Raw genomic sequence first — 16650 nt, forward strand, 5'->3', positions numbered from 1 at the left:
CCCTAAGTATAAACTGAGTAAGTATGTCTTAACAATATGCAGCATGGTATAAACCGACCATGCTCATCCAGACTGCTGTCCATTTTAGCAATGGTTATTACTCATTTTAGTTTTGGATAATCGAGGCTCATTCATGTGGTTTTTTCTTCAAGTAGCACTCTTTTAGCGTCATATAGGTTGCTTCCCCTCCTATCAATGGTTTACCTCCCCAAAAGAAAGTATTTTGCTAAACAATAGCGAAAACATGTGAAATCTTTATTTTCAGACAATAATAATTATGATATAAAAACGTTGTTAAAATGCATACATCTGTTTATTTTGTAAACATGCATATTGTATCTAAACTGTATAGAAAAGTCCAGTTTCAGCTAGATATCGTATGAAATGCAATGCGTTGCAGAAAAGGGACATAATTTATACAAAATACAAATATGGCGTTCATGTAAACTAACGACATGTTGTTTTATCAATATTTTTGTTTCTTACAATGTAACATATATCCCAGCGATGGAACTATGCTAAATATCAGGCTGTTTGATTCATTCATAGGATATATTCACAAAATAGGTGAGCAGTAAAGTTTAAAGGCTATACGTGATCTGGCAAGTCAAGTAACTACCCGAAGTACACACAACGGTAATCAATACGGGCTGATTCGATGATGGGAGGAAGATTACGTCACCTAGACAAAATAATGCAAAAGTTTCACAAATATAATTTCGGATTGTCTTTGTGTATGAATACAGATTAATATTTATGGCAATTACGAGGGATTATTTTATATATTTTCATTACAATCAATGTCCATTAATCAGACGTCACACTTAAAATAAGCTTTTTCCTAGAACACTTTAACACAACTTATCTGAATCATTTGGCATATAATAATTATCCGGAAGTTCAGTACAAAAAAAAACAACCAAACTGAAACTGTTAGAGCTACAATATATCCTTACCATTAGCGTAATTAGCAATAATGCCAATGGCGCATTAGCAAAATTTTAAGGTGCATAAACGGTTGTTGCTGAAGTAAATACTTACACATTTCATACCTTCTTCGCAGAACATAAATTTCCTAAACGTAGAAGCCCCATATCAGTTCTTTTATCTGAATTTGCGCCTATTATTTATTGTTCGCATTTATAATGAATTGAACTGAATCAAGTCTAATTATGAAAGATCTAATTTGGCGCAATCAAATTAACGTTGGTTGGCGCTAGCGGATTTACCATAAACCAAGTTTTCGTGCACATTAATATATGATTCAAATGTTATGAACATAAATAATGTATGTATGTATGTATGCGGGGGGGGGGGGGGGCATGCATTCATGCATGCATGCATGTATGGTATGCTTTTCCTGCGACAATTTACTATTCTAATTTTTCGTGTAAGATAGCTGAATTTAATTTCACGCTATGTGAAGGTTGTGATAATGGCAGAACGTATATGGCAGAGCTAATACATTCTGATGCAAGTAAATGTATACAACATAACAATCTATATCATTTTCTAATACAACAGATAATGATTTCCAAATAACAATATATAAACTACGACTTGAATAAGTATGCATCACAGTAAAAACAGACTACTTTCTCATCCATTAATCTGTATTTTTTTTTAAAATCTTCGTACAGAAACTTCTGTACTAGCTGCCATGCAAAGTTTCCCCAACAGTGATTTTGTAATTAATGAAAGATACATCTGATGTACGCGGACACTATGTGTATGTATATAATTTATATATATATATATATATATATATATATATATATATATATATATATATATATATATATATATATATATATATATATATATATATATATATATATATATATATATATATATATATATATATATATATATATATATATATATATATATATTTATATATATGCTTTGATATATTAGTAGAGGGCAGCAACGTCATGGACGATCACAAGATCTTTCAATTCCAATCAAATTAATTCTTCATCGGAATCTGACCAAAAAACGGGGATGTGGTTAGAACGACTGAGCAGGACGAAGAACAAAAGTGCTTTCCTCTCCAAGACAGTATGCTGAAACCAATAACCAAACTCGAAATTTTACTTGATTGCATTCGATAATGGAGTTGTTCGTGATGGAGTTTGGGTGGGGTTTGGGATTTTGTAATTTAAAACATGGTATATAAAGGATGCCCCTACCGTTTTAGGTGCAGTTCCAATGGGTGGTGGTGTTGGCAAGGCGGGATGTGAGTGGGGTACTTAAATATTTTATTTTATTTTATGGTATATGGGGATAACCCGCCCATTTGTATGAATGTTCGAACCTGATGGTGTACATGCATAGCTTCCATTTTGTTCAACTCCAAGGACATTATAGGGTCATTTTCTAAGATGAATAAGTAAATCATGTGTCATCTCTGTTTTATCATCTATGAATTGTCAGCCATTAGGTTCTGAGGGAGGATTAGAGAATGCATGGCTGATGGTTTGTCAAGATCTTTTATCTACAGGAAAAAATACGCAGTAGATAAATAGGAATGCGTATTCAAAATCATTGGATATGTTTTGGGGTCTCCGAACGGTACAAATATCCAACCACCACCACCACCACCACGAGTTGGTGCAATGATTTAACATAACAAATGACCTGTGGTAAGGGTTCGAAAACTTTTTATATCCTACGTCCACTACCGGTATTCTATATATGGCCAATAGATCGCCTGCTGCAAGTCCTACAAGTAGGTCCCGACGAGGCAGCCGCCTTGGGCCCCACGCTTTCAGGCAATGCAATTATTTTGCTTGGGACCCCGCTCATCGATTTTGCTGGCTTGGAAAACTTCCGCCTTGACATCCTAGGTCCGTGCCTGGCCCCCACCCATTGTTTGAGAACCCATGACCCACATAGTATAACGTATAGGCGGTACAAGGAAGGCTATTCCTAGATTCGAAGGAAATTTTATTGTTCAAGTTATCTCCCTTAAGCAATCGAGGCTCATAGAGGAAATTTTACAGGACAGCTTGTGAGAACTCGTCGAAACTATTCAACAAACAACATAAACATCAACAAAACGTAAATATCTAGATATCAACCAAACTCATGTACATCTAATTACTAACAAAGTGAAAACAAAATAAAATACAAACTATGCTAGTGACTAAAACAACAAGAAAAGATCGTGATAATGAGATCTACTTGCAAGTATCAAAAGACATAAATTAGCGAACAAATATAAACTTACTTTTACACCAAAAGGAAGATCCAATAATGTCAACATCGGCAGAAATAAATCTGTCTATCTATGTATAAGTCTATACATTTTAATGTCAATTTAAAGACGAGTCAAAGTTATATAAAAAAGTATAGTTTATCTCCTATGCTACCAAAATAGCAATTTACTTAAATGAAGACAGTTTGTAATTTATTTTAATGTATTCTGAATGTCAATTCAGGTGTGAATTCTTGAAAAGAAAGATTTTCTTTTCTTCGTGTTTAAATTAATTACATTATTCTCTAATATTGCACATGTCCTTTTAATGAGAATTTAAGGTCGATTACGAGCTTTCATATATATATATATATATATATATATATATATATATATATATATATATATATATATATATATATATATGGAATATTAACTTGTAACGTTAGCTGTACTTTCTTAACATAAAGACATTATTATTATTATTTATTATTATCATTATTATTATTATTATTATTATTATTATTATTATTAACATTATTATTATTGTTTATTTTTTATTGTTATTATTATTATTATTAACATTATTATTATTGTTTATTTTTTATTATTATTATTATTATTATTAACATTATTATTATTGTTGTTTAATTTTTATTATTATTATTATTATTATTATTATTATTATAAGGGTTCATTGTGTGTTTTTTTCCATTAAAATCCCAAATACTGAGTTTCAAGAATTGGTAGCTATCAAACCAACTGCAAAATCCCCACATTTATTGTTTTCCCAGACGTCTGTTCAGAATAACGGGCGTCTCTGAAGGCATGCGTTTTTTTTTAACCACTCGGAGACAGAGGATGACGTCAGGGGCGGGAGTCCGCTTCGTACTGATTTCATTAATACAGTACCCAATCGCCCAGAAATACAATTTAAACTTAATTAAGAAAATAACGTTTACTTTTGTATCCTGTACCAATCCAAAAATATGCAATACATAATGATAATATATCTAAATGATGTCAAATGCTGGCTTGCTTCTTCTGTTTATAGTTCTACTATCGGAAAAAGCCAACCTATGAATTTTATGTGGCTACACACGATATTATCGGATTAAAAAATAAATACTGCATTATAACAATCTTTTTTTCCCTCAATGTTCTTCTAGCTATTGAAAAAAAGCAACATACTAACATTTATGTTTTTACCCCAATACAAAAGTGAATAAATGCTACTTACGTATTACAGGCCAGTAATGTCATATATATATATATATATATATATATATATATATATATATATATATATATATATATATATATATATATATATATATATATATATATATATATTGGTTTTGACCTCAAGACCTGGCCTGGCAAACTTTTCAGTCACTCTAGAACACGAAATTGATCTAGTGACATTTTCAGATGACCAATTAACATTGTACGTATGAAAATGCCATTTTTCAGATTGTTAAAATGCTTTAATTTCACTCTAACGTGCGATTAGATAACTCCGTGATTTATCTTAACAATGACAGTATTTGCAGTATTTTTTACAGTATTTTGTAAGACGATTCCTTGGACAAATATTAATGAAGGTTCTTCTTTGTTCTAGGGCAAGTGCTATATTTTAGAATGGGAAATCACTAATATAATAAACAAATTGCACAAATTTAAATGTCAGTTATTAAGAATATTTAAAATTTCATATCTTGATGAGTTCTAGAAATTCTGAGCTATATGAAAATAATTCTAGGGACAAATAAATTTTTTTACAGGAGAATCAAGAATGTTATGATGGCAGATTATGGTCTACATTGTTGCAATTGGACTTGACTTATAAGTGAGTTTATATGGTAAATCTGGCAACGAGTTTTTGGACGTTAACATTTATTAACGTCCACCTGTTCTTTAAACTTGCTTGCACCATTTAAAGCAACATATTTCTCCATATGTTAATTCATACTCAGTAATATTGTTTTCTTTTACATTTAACTTTTGTTAACGGTTATTGATTCTTATATATTATTTTCATGCGAATTACAAATGTATTTTGATCAGAAACTCCATTGCCATCGTGTACTAACAACGGCATTATTGGAAACAGATCCGCATTTTCTGAAAAATAACAACAATATAAAAAATATTTTTCTCTTAAACATCTGCTAGTTAAAAACTACGTAATGTTTACGTGGGAACCACTTTCAATATAAAGAGCATAGTAATATCTAATAAACTTGATATTATTATTATTATTATTATTATTATTATTATTATATCGTACCAATTCAAAGCGAAACTGGAAATTCTCCGGCTAACCAGGTCAAAAATGTTAAAATAACTTTGATTAAAGTGCTTGAATGATAACGTGTAAGTATTACCACTTTGCTTATATTCATAACACATGCTGTACTTAACATATCCGTGTTACCAAACTCAAAAATAACATCAGAATTTAGTATCACTACATTACCAGAACAATATATTACTGTGATAATTTTCAAATGTCAGATGTTTATCACATACGTGCAGCCAGGGACTTACATACAAATATATGAGACTGTTTAATTGTATTTTCTCGGACTGTCCTTCTCTGACGTTATTGTCTAATGTATCCGGGCGGCTAAATTTTGCTCTGGCGACTCGAGTGATCGCATGAACGGATGATGTTTGTATTGTATTTACAGCGATTTTAGATGGAAGTAGTAATGAGAGGGTTTTCAAAATACATCTCTACGTTAGATATAAAGTAATAACCGTACATTTCTGAAAAACCTTGCAAGAATCCTTAAATATCTATTTTACACATTTAGACTCCCATGTAATAACACTAGTGTCAATGTAGCTGTTTAGTTTAATCGACCAATGGCCACTGCACTTTCCACAAAACATGGAAAGTACCCAATTACAGGTGTTCATTTCTGCCACGCGAGTCGTGATTCTGTTTTAACATATTATTATACAAGTTACAATTTGGCAGACCGCATTAAAACAAGCTGACCAAAACGATTGACTGGATGTGAAATTCGGCAACAAAACAGTGAAAAATATAGAAAGCTAAGTTTGAAAATAAATAAAAGCATCCAATGTACTCCATGCCTTGGTATTTATTCATGAAAAATACCCTTATAATAATTTTTCACTCTCGGTATATAGTTAATAATTAAACAAAATGTCTCAAACATATATATATATATATATATATATATATATATATATATATATATATATATATATATATATATATATATATATATATATATATGAAAAAAGTATATATCTCATATTGCACACAAGAAGACGCAACAGCGCCCTTCAATCAACACAGAGACTTTAAATCCAAGAACAGGAAAATACTAACAGATATATCATTTTAATTACGCATGTACAATTTACTTATGAATAGGTATAGAAACCACAACACATGTAAAAACACGTCAAATTTACATTTATTCTATATCAAAAAAAAAAGAGTTTTGGCAGTACTCATGATGGATTTAAATACAGCATGTACGATCGTAAATGTTTGACTGCGTTGTGTCCTATGATTAAAAATGGACAAATTTGCATAGATGGAACGGTACGATATTTGGGTCTTGCACTTGTTTCCACTGTTACAGTATTCCCTGTTCGATATTGTATTTGTCACAGCCGTCGAAGGATTAAAACAGTCATGTGATCGGTCTGATTATTGTCCTAGAACCGGATGTCATTTAATTTCGATACCGTACTGTGAGCACTGCATTTAGCTTCAATTGCAAAGAAATCTATCTGTATATTTGTTTATTGTTTTCTGTTGTTCTTTTTTCATAATTTTTCATGGTATAAAATATTTGTCAGTGATTTACCATTATCATCGGCAGAGATGGCAAGTGTATGTGTGAAAGAGGCTTTTAGCCACAGATTACAATTTGATATAAACAAAACTGGCTCTAATTTCAAATATTAATTTCTGTAAGCACACCTTTCCGGCCCAGAATAATAAAAGCAGTTAGTTGCATAGAAGAATGATAAATTACACTATATACCTGAAGTTGTTTTAGTGGTAGCATGCAATTCTTACCTAAATAATAATATTGTCTTTGAAAAGATTGATAATTTAGCGTAACCTTAATTTTATTTATCGTATATATTCGCGTTTAAGACTAGTCCAACTTCAAACTGTACAGACCCGGATCTGCTGTACCATAATGCGCCGGCATATCTGGGTATATGCAGTTGTTAGGAGTAATCATTAGAAACAAAACAATACAGACCTTGATATGAAGGCGCACTGTCCAACAGCAGATCAAGATCTTTGTTATTTACAGTTTGACTAGACTTGGAAGCGAGCATAAATGGTAAGCTCGCAACCATGACGACGTTTTGCAAAATTATATTAATCAACCAGTCTTCGTAAACCCTGTTCTCGAAATGCATATTCGGACTTTCTCTAATTTTGAATGCAAGTATTTCCAGATAGCTACTCTCCAATTTTTTAAATCAGTTTTAGTCTCCCATGGTACCAGAATGTAGAACTTATGCTGACCCAAAGATTTACACACATGACTGTTGTCGTGAGGAGTGACTAGGTTATAAGAGCTAAACAACTGAGGCACATTATTTTGATGCAGAGATCTCTTTCCAAGTGAAACATCCTGAAAAAGGCGTTCATGAATTTAATTAATCATTTACCAACACCCATCATACAGACATATGTAGTTAATTAATGTCGCACGCTTCAATAATTAGTGTATCGTACCTATACACACCAATGGTAATCACAATCAAAATCGATTACAAAACCAGTAAAATTGGCACTTATAAATAAAACGTATGTTATCAGTCCAACGTGACATGTACAGCTTCCAACAATTGTGAAATGGGGGGGGGGGAATATTTAAGGCTGGTTACAGTATCTAGAAAGAACCATTTCAATGACGTCACTGAAATTAAAGACAGAAACACCAACAAGCTAGTATTAGTATAATAGAATAGCGGCAAGTGTCCAAAACATTTACCGCGTGGGAATGGAATTTTAATTTTCTGCCATATATAGATTTGTGCTGATGAGCAAATGAAGACAAAAGAATGATGCATTTTTTCCAGACCTACTTTAGGTTGAAAGTCCTATGTTAAAGGTTTTGCCTAAAAAACAGACCTGTTAATTAGCTTTTAATCTATCTTCGTTACTGTTGTATGCACTGTAAGCAAAATATGTAAGGTTTAGGCATTTAACATTGTTCGTGTCGTGTCTAAACTAGGAAAATTTGACCTCATTTGATTCAACAAGAAAGAGACGAGCAATATGGAACAACAATATTGTATATATAGTTGCCATTAGCATCAGTAATGTCCTCTCAGTGAATGAAGTTCCAGATGTAATATTGTAACACACCAGTTGGTGCTTACGTATGTATACATTTATGCAATGTATTATATACGAAGTGATCAAAACATTCACATGTGCGTTATTAGTTAAATTTTGCATAACGTCTTTGACTGCCAACTCGAAGCATCGAAAACAATGTATGGTTACCTCATTACACATTAATGAAATTTAATTCAATATAGTTCACTCTGACTTGCTTTATGCATTTAAGTTCGTTCTTTGCAAAGTTATCAAATAGTATGTATAAGAGTTCGAAATTGGTACAAAACAGCCTTAAGGTAATGCCATAACAACCATGCTCAATTTACAGGTCAATGTGATTTATATTCTATGTCGTCCGTTACTGATCATTTCTTGATTATTGTTTAGAACTCGTTCTCGTCCCATTGACTGGCAGTGTATCGCAGGAAAGATAATATCTCAAAACATCTAAAACCAATAACAAGACTAATTCCTAAAATTCTACAAAACTACAAACAAGTACAAAAACAAGGTGGTTTTGGAATATGACGAGTGTTTTTCAAAACCCAAATGCCCATTGGAGATTTGAGTTCAAAATTACTGGCCACAAGGTCGTTCAGATGCAAGGACGTACAGCTGAAACGTTCAACAATTAGATCGCATGGTTTGCCGATAAGTCCTTCTATTGCAAAGCTGACCAAAATCAAGTGTACTGTGCACTCTGAAGATTTCAACTTGAGCTGCTTTCAGACTAATGGAACATGATGGATTACCCTAACCAGAATTAACCTCTGCGACACCATTCTACAACGTCTTGAGGACTAGCATAAACAGATCATACAAATGCGGCAAGATCAGAAACCAAGGTAATATATAATGAGTCGAACTTTGCAAAATTCTCATTGTATAAATCTAAAAATCCCTTCCACAAAAGTCGTAATGTTTCTGAACAAAGGGATGGAGATATTCAAGATGTATGTGCTGGAAAACGTTTCGTGTCGACAAAATTTCGTGTCGATGAAATAATTAAAACTTTAAGAGTATATGTGGGGAAGAGAGAATTTAAATGGTGGGACAGGGAAGAAGTTGATAATGAATGATATAACACGTAGCATCTGGTTACATCCTTTTGAACTGTTAAAAGCATGTGCTTCTATCTTGTATTTAATAATGGTGGAATATGGCAGCTGTTAGTGAAAAGGAATTGCATGTTTTATTGCATGGAGCATGTGATGATATTTAATCTGCATAGTGAAGATTTCACGTTTTCATGTATTCTTTGCTGGAATTAAACATTACGAATATCACTCAATCCACTTTTTTCATACATGCTGGTCATATATACAGTGGTTAGACCTTCCGCCTCGTATGCGGGAGGTCGTGGGTTCGATCCCAGGCTGAGTCATACCAAAGCCTTATAAAAATGGTACTAACAGCTGCCTCGCTTGGCGCTCAGCATTAAGAGATTAGTGTTAGAACTGGTCAGTCTGGTGTCAGGATAATGTGACTGGGTGGGACATCGCGCTACATGTCTGGGGCATGATGCCCCAGTGCTAGACATTACTATAAACAGACATACTGCAGACATCGTAGCGATATGACTGAAAAATTGTTAAAGCTACGTTAAAAAATCCAGATCACACACTCACTCATACATGCTCATATTCAATTCCAAAAAAATTGTCATTTTGTAAAAGGAAATACCTTCAAATGAGCTATGTACTTGGAATTTTGCATAAATTTAGATTAAGTGACCATGACCTGACCTTGACCTTTATCTACATTTTAAACATGAAACGACTAAAGCAAAGTCTCTGCTAAGATTTATACATATTGACTAGGTTCACTTACGGTTGTGTTTGATTACATTTATAACGGCGCTAATACAACCTTATTTTTTATCAAGTAAAAATTAAACTAAATTAATGACCTTGACCGGTCAATTTGGGGTGGAAATAATAGTAACTAACATTTTCGTGTGCGGCATGGTGCTGAATAGAAAGTTTTATATGTTGCAGATAGTTAACATTCCATTCCTACCGACTGACACTTGACACCCTACTATAGTAGTGACTGGGTTTGGGGGTTTTGTTTTCTTTCTTTCTTCTTCTCATTTGCAAATTAGCTCTAGGTGTGGTTATAATGTTTATATTTTTATTCTGACTGTATTGTTTGTGATTGGACATCGTCATGACTAGCGTCTGAGCCGAATTGATTGACATAATTAAGGACTTTTCATCATGATAATGAAACTTTGTCTTTACAATGTGTCAAGCTCAGTATGGTGTTCAATGAAACTATGAGTTGATCGTTCGTGATAAGGTTACCATACTAAGGACAATTCCTTTAACTTTGTCGTTCCCGGGTAAGTACATATCTAGACACACATATATTGACTAAAATAAGTGTTTTCTCCAGGACGCGCAATTGTGCGAATTCATTCTAAATTTAATATTCCCAACATCACAATAAGCGCGCGCGGTACATCACAATAAGCGCGCGCGTGAAACGGCATGGGCAATTTGCCGTTAGCCATACGAAACATGTAGTCCTATTTAATATTGTTAGTCCAACCTAATCGTCAAAGCGCTTAATGTTAAATTTACGGCCAAACGCAAGCACTTAATAAGTTTCATTAGTGCAAAAGAGCAAAGAGACGAATTCATTGACAATCCAGTTAAGAGCGTTTTGCACTACTGGTCTTGGTGACGTTGTGCAATGGCGGACATAACCTTTAGGTATTAAGTGCTTTTATCTATCATATTACATGCGTTCAATGCAGTACCAGATTAAGACATTCCAGGGCCCTAAGCACTGAAAATATGATGGTGCCCTCCTCCACTTCCTACATGTCAAACTCAAAACATAATAATAAAAGCTACAAAGGTGGGAAAATACCTGTGTTGCCATCATTACAAATCAAATTACTCGTACATGTAAGTCGAAATGGTCACAAATAATTCGTTTAATTGTATCATCAACAATTAATGTGATTTTTTTTCTTCTGGTGCCCTAAGCACGTGCTTAGTGTGCTTTAATGGGTAATCCGGCACTGGTTTAATGTATTCAGCGTAGTGATATTGCGATAGCACGCGATTACTGCCGCTGTTCCGATCGTGAAGATAAACAGCTGCAAGTTTTATCTTTATTCAATAAAAGTAATATATCACAGACATTTGTTGATGCATACTGTAAGAAGTCTATTCATAGTCTACTGTTCTCATTGAAAAATTACCCCTACCCGCCTCCCATAAAATTGAAAATACCCACCCCTTAAGAAAAAAACATGAGGAATCCCTCCTGTATAAACATCCTGGAGAAATCACTGAAAACAAAAATTTCAAAATGAAACGCACTCCGTTCTAATTCAAAATTTAAGAAATATGTAAATGACAAATATATATGAAGTACTGCTCAGTCCATGATATTAGATCCCTTGAAAAATAAATTGATCTCTTTTTACAACAAGAATTCAATACATTTTCAAACAAATCAATGTTTATACAATTTATTGTATAGAATTTGAACGTGACCTCCTCCGTAGTAGTAGTAGTAGTAAGCAACGATTTCCTCTTTTACTCACAATGGATGAATTCACTTCGCACTGACGGGCTTCGAGGTTAGTTGAAAAATGCCTTTCTCGTCCCATTGTCGGAATGTACAGTTGATGAAAATCAAATAAAACTGGTGGTCATCATCAGGTCAAATTATTTAATAAAGTAAATTGAAACTGACAACTTCTGACCCTTGTTAGATATATCGACTGAATAGAATACCTAGTCATATACATATATATATATATATATATATATATATATATATATATATATATATATATATATATATATATATATATATATACCCCAAAAAGAAACGTATCACTCTTTTTAATATTACTGTTTAATTAATAATTAATACTTGTAATAAATCGGAATGGCATAAGAAATACGTCTTCCTTCCTAAGTCTGAAATATCATTTATAAATTTAAAATGTCAAAATGTCCCTTTACAATCAAATTTTTTAGAGAGTTCCAATTCAAAAACTGCTACAGCAAAATTCTTTTTGGTGGAAGCAATGCATTTTCTACAGTGATGCATTTCTTTTCAGGGTTAGCCTAATGTGCATTTTACACTATTTAGGTGAAACAAACACAATCATCAAATGCACTTAAAGTCATGCACACAAATTTTAACTATTATCATTTGCAGCAAAACAACTTGATTGATGGAAATGTAATTGAAACACAGACCTAATTTAATTTGTATTTCGTAACAATCGACGGAAAGTTTTCTTTAATCATCAATCCTAGGCTTCAAATAGCATGCTGCGGCATCTTGGCATCGCGGTAACCAAGGTTACACCCATAAATAATGTAGGATGCGTAGATCAAAATGAAGGCCTGTCGTCATTTTGCTTTTGTTGAATAAAATACTGTTGTGATTTGCATGACTAGTATTTAATTTGATAATAGCTGAATCTCCCTTTTCTTAATTTTGACGACGTTTTTTAACCTGTATCTAACGATTGTTTGAGCGTTTTTTGTCTCCGTTCCATATATGTCCAACAACTGGCAAAGAAACATGGACAATTTATTGCGTGACATTCTATCTTCACCTAAGCAATCATTATTACTTGCACGATGCAGTCCACTTCAGATCTTAGAATTAACCTGGAATATTAATACTGAAACAGTTAAGCCTCCGGATGACATGATCAGAAATGACTCCACCTTTCTTGTTAACTAAGACGGTTCTTTCGGAAATATCAATCAAGTTACCATACATTGTCACAACGATTTACGTAAAACCACGATTCCTCCCACAAAAGTGAATACTTGATCCTTCCATTTTCACGCTGAGGATCAATGAAGCTAGCGACATAGCCAACCGGTTATGAATTATCTTAAAATTAATCGTGAACCAGACTAGACGGCGGTGTCTAGTCATACATCCTCTCCTTCTATCTCGTTCCCATTATGTCGAATTTGAATAGCCTTCTTACCTCGATACATGTCCCATAATCCTGCAACTATTTCCGCAACTACAATATCACTGGAATTTTTGCCTATCAATCTTAATGTGAATACACCGTCGTGACGTAAGTATTCCATGGTAAATCTATTGGCAAGCTTTTTATCCGGTCCCGAACCTATTCGGTCCATGATCTTCAAAAATTTCCGGACGTACATCATTCTGGCTGCAGGAAATACCATGTGCCAGATCCAGCTGATTAGACTATACACTGTGAATATGGATACGAACACAAACCAAAACCAAAGAAAAATATAAATTTTTTCATTAAAAAGGTTGATAGGCAATACACATTGGACGGTGTACCGGTGTATATTTTGAAACTGCCTGATTTGAAAATCGCATAATGTCACTCTAGGAAATCGGTGCGATGCCGACCAGTCTTTGCCCTCTATAAGTTCCTCAATAACCTGAAATCCATATATGTTGTATTCTATTCCGAGAAATGCATTTAGTAGGAATAACTGGCCTATAACGTTCGATATATAAAGAATTTTGATCATAAAGTACACGCCGATTAAAAAATTACCATATCTCTTACCACAAAGAATCGATAACTTGGCTGACAAAAAATGGCGCACGGATACACAACACGTGTGTCTACTTTCTCTTTGGTTGTCAAGGCAACGATCCATATGCCTTACGACAAACTTTATAGTCCTTGTTCTATTTTCGGGACTTTCATACTGGGCATCTCCGGCTAAGCTAACGATTCGATCCACGTTAATTCCCGATTGTCCATTCAGAATTCTCCAGATTATGCATGGAAGATAAAACATTAATGCCTGCACCAACAACATCACTGGTACCCATTGATAATAATTCAACTCCCGGCCCTCTCGTTCCTGTATATTCAGAGGAATAGGCTTTTGTATGTCGACGTAGTATGTGTTGGCAATCCAGCAGATATTGTTCGCATAATCCACGTGTGTTCCCGGGAACTCTGCGGGACACCAGCATCTGATAGGGTCACCGACATACTGCCTGGCGCTGACGACGACGGTGAAAATGATTAGGATACCAGTCGTGTAGAAATGGTTTAATCTGTCGACCAAATCGTCGTCGTTCCGAACCTTAACGTTAGCTACCCTTCCAACCGACCCAATAATACTGTCCATCCTGAAAAGGAAACAAATAAAATTTACAACGGAACACGCAAGAAGCATTTGACAGTTATGATTTACCTTCTGATCAGCTTTCTTCTACTTCTTATGCTTCTGTTATACATCCTAGCTTCAGACATTACGATCATTTAGATACGTGTTAGATTGCTTGTAAGACACAGTTCGAGCATGATATTTTTAAAGTCCTAACCAATTAAATACGACGTAACAAAAGCAAAATAATAAATAATATTTTCATTGGCAGAGGTTAAAATATTAGCCTAAATCTCAGGTTTAAACATATCAACAACCCAAGCTTGTCATGCATTTGCAACTCATCGTGGATTTTCTACAGCATTTACCTCTGAAATATTTCGGGTGTTTTTCAATCAATGAAGAAACGCTCCGAGTGTTCCAACAGGCTTATTGTGTACTCAAAACTACGCAAAGTCATTAGAAGAGCATGTGCAAGCGTTTGTTGAAAGCAAAATCGCTTTTTGGCAAGATACATGGCTCATCTAAGACGCTTTACTGTCTTGACTAAAAAAAAGACATTAGGATGCATCGGTGTTATTTTGCTGTACTTTTTTAATTTTGGAGGTAACGGTTATATTGGTACTAATGATGTATTAAGTATTATAGGGTGATCTAGCAACATCAGACCCAAACTATACTCTAAATTCACACAACCGTTTTCATAAATGCAACAAACTATATTATATTCTAAGACAATCTTCACTTAGTAATCTTGGTTCTTCTTTCAAAGGGTCTAATTCTATGCTGAAAATCCCCATTATCTGGCTTCACTGGTCCACTTGTGATAATGACGCGCAATAAAAAAAAAAAAGCTTTAATCTCTAGTTTAATTTCATGTGCATAATTTAGTAAATTGCTTAGTAAGTGAGTATCAAACATTTCAAATCAATCCATTTCTGATGTTGCCTTCATTGTCTTTTGAACTCATTCTTTTTCTTTATCAATGACCTTCTGAACACATTCTCTCTGTAAAGTCTAATCTTCAAAATAAATTCTCTCTGTACACTATAGTCTTCAAAACACATTCTTTATGTACACTGTAGTCATCAAAACACATTCGCTCTGTAGATATTGACCTTCGTAACACGTATCCGTATACATTAGCCTGCATAACACATTTTCTCTATACACAATGGCCTTCTGACTACATTATATGTGTAGACAATGGTCTTCTGACTACATTATATGTGTAGACAATGGCCTTCTGACTCCATTATATGTGTACACAATGACCTTCTGACTACATTATATATGTACACAATGACCTTCTGACTACATTATATGTGTACACAATGACCTTCTGACTACATTATATGTGTACACAATGACCTTCTGACTACATTATATGTGTACACAATGGCCTTCTAACTACATTATATGTGTACACAATGACCTTCTGACTACATTATATGTGTACACAATGGCCTTCTGACTACATTATATGTCTACACAATGGCCTTCTGACTACATTATATGTCTACACAATGGCCTTCTGACTACATTATATGTCTACACAATGGCCTTCTGACTACATTATATGTCTACACAATGACCTTCTGAACATATACTTTATGAACATATTTGCTTTCAAAACAGTCTTAAAGGAGACCAGAAACCAATGGAAATATTGAATAATAATAAAGGTACTATAGCAGTAAACCTTATTCTGAAGTATCATCTGAGACCGAAATGCCAATATTAAAATATTGGCCTATCTTCTAGGAGCTGAATTTCCGTGACCTCGTATGCAAAATTTCCGCGCCTATTCGGTTACTTTCGGGATGTGACGTCATAGTAGCGACTCCAGCAGCCCAAGTGAGAGCTGCCAGAGTAAAAGACAATACCGTTTTGCGTTGCTTACGGGTGTAATAAAACATTAAGAAAAGCCAGTGGACAACATTTTTTTTTCTTTTCCGAAAGATAAAGGCATAATGAAAGAATGG

The 16650-nt window shown here is 33.8% G+C and overlaps 1 protein-coding gene across 3 annotated transcripts in view; it reads right to left on the minus strand.

Moving 5' to 3' along the window:
• Positions 1-241: 241 nt before the first annotated feature.
• LOC149790354 (innexin unc-9-like) overlaps positions 242-16650 on the minus strand; it is a 90691-nt gene continuing 74282 nt past the window's right edge. For all 3 annotated transcript variants that reach the window (XM_089972397.1, XM_089972400.1, XM_089972399.1), the window contains exon 2: positions 242-14687. In XM_089972397.1, coding sequence (XP_089828523.1) covers positions 13481-14687 — 1207 coding nt within the window. In that variant the 3' untranslated portion in view covers positions 242-13480. The remainder of the gene's footprint in view (positions 14688-16650) is intronic.

Source organism: Sinohyriopsis cumingii, chromosome 10 (assembly GCF_028554795.1).
Source record: "Sinohyriopsis cumingii isolate HCF-2022 chromosome 10, ASM2855479v2, whole genome shotgun sequence".
In the NCBI taxonomy this organism is placed as follows: domain Eukaryota; kingdom Metazoa; phylum Mollusca; class Bivalvia; order Unionida; family Unionidae; genus Sinohyriopsis; species Sinohyriopsis cumingii.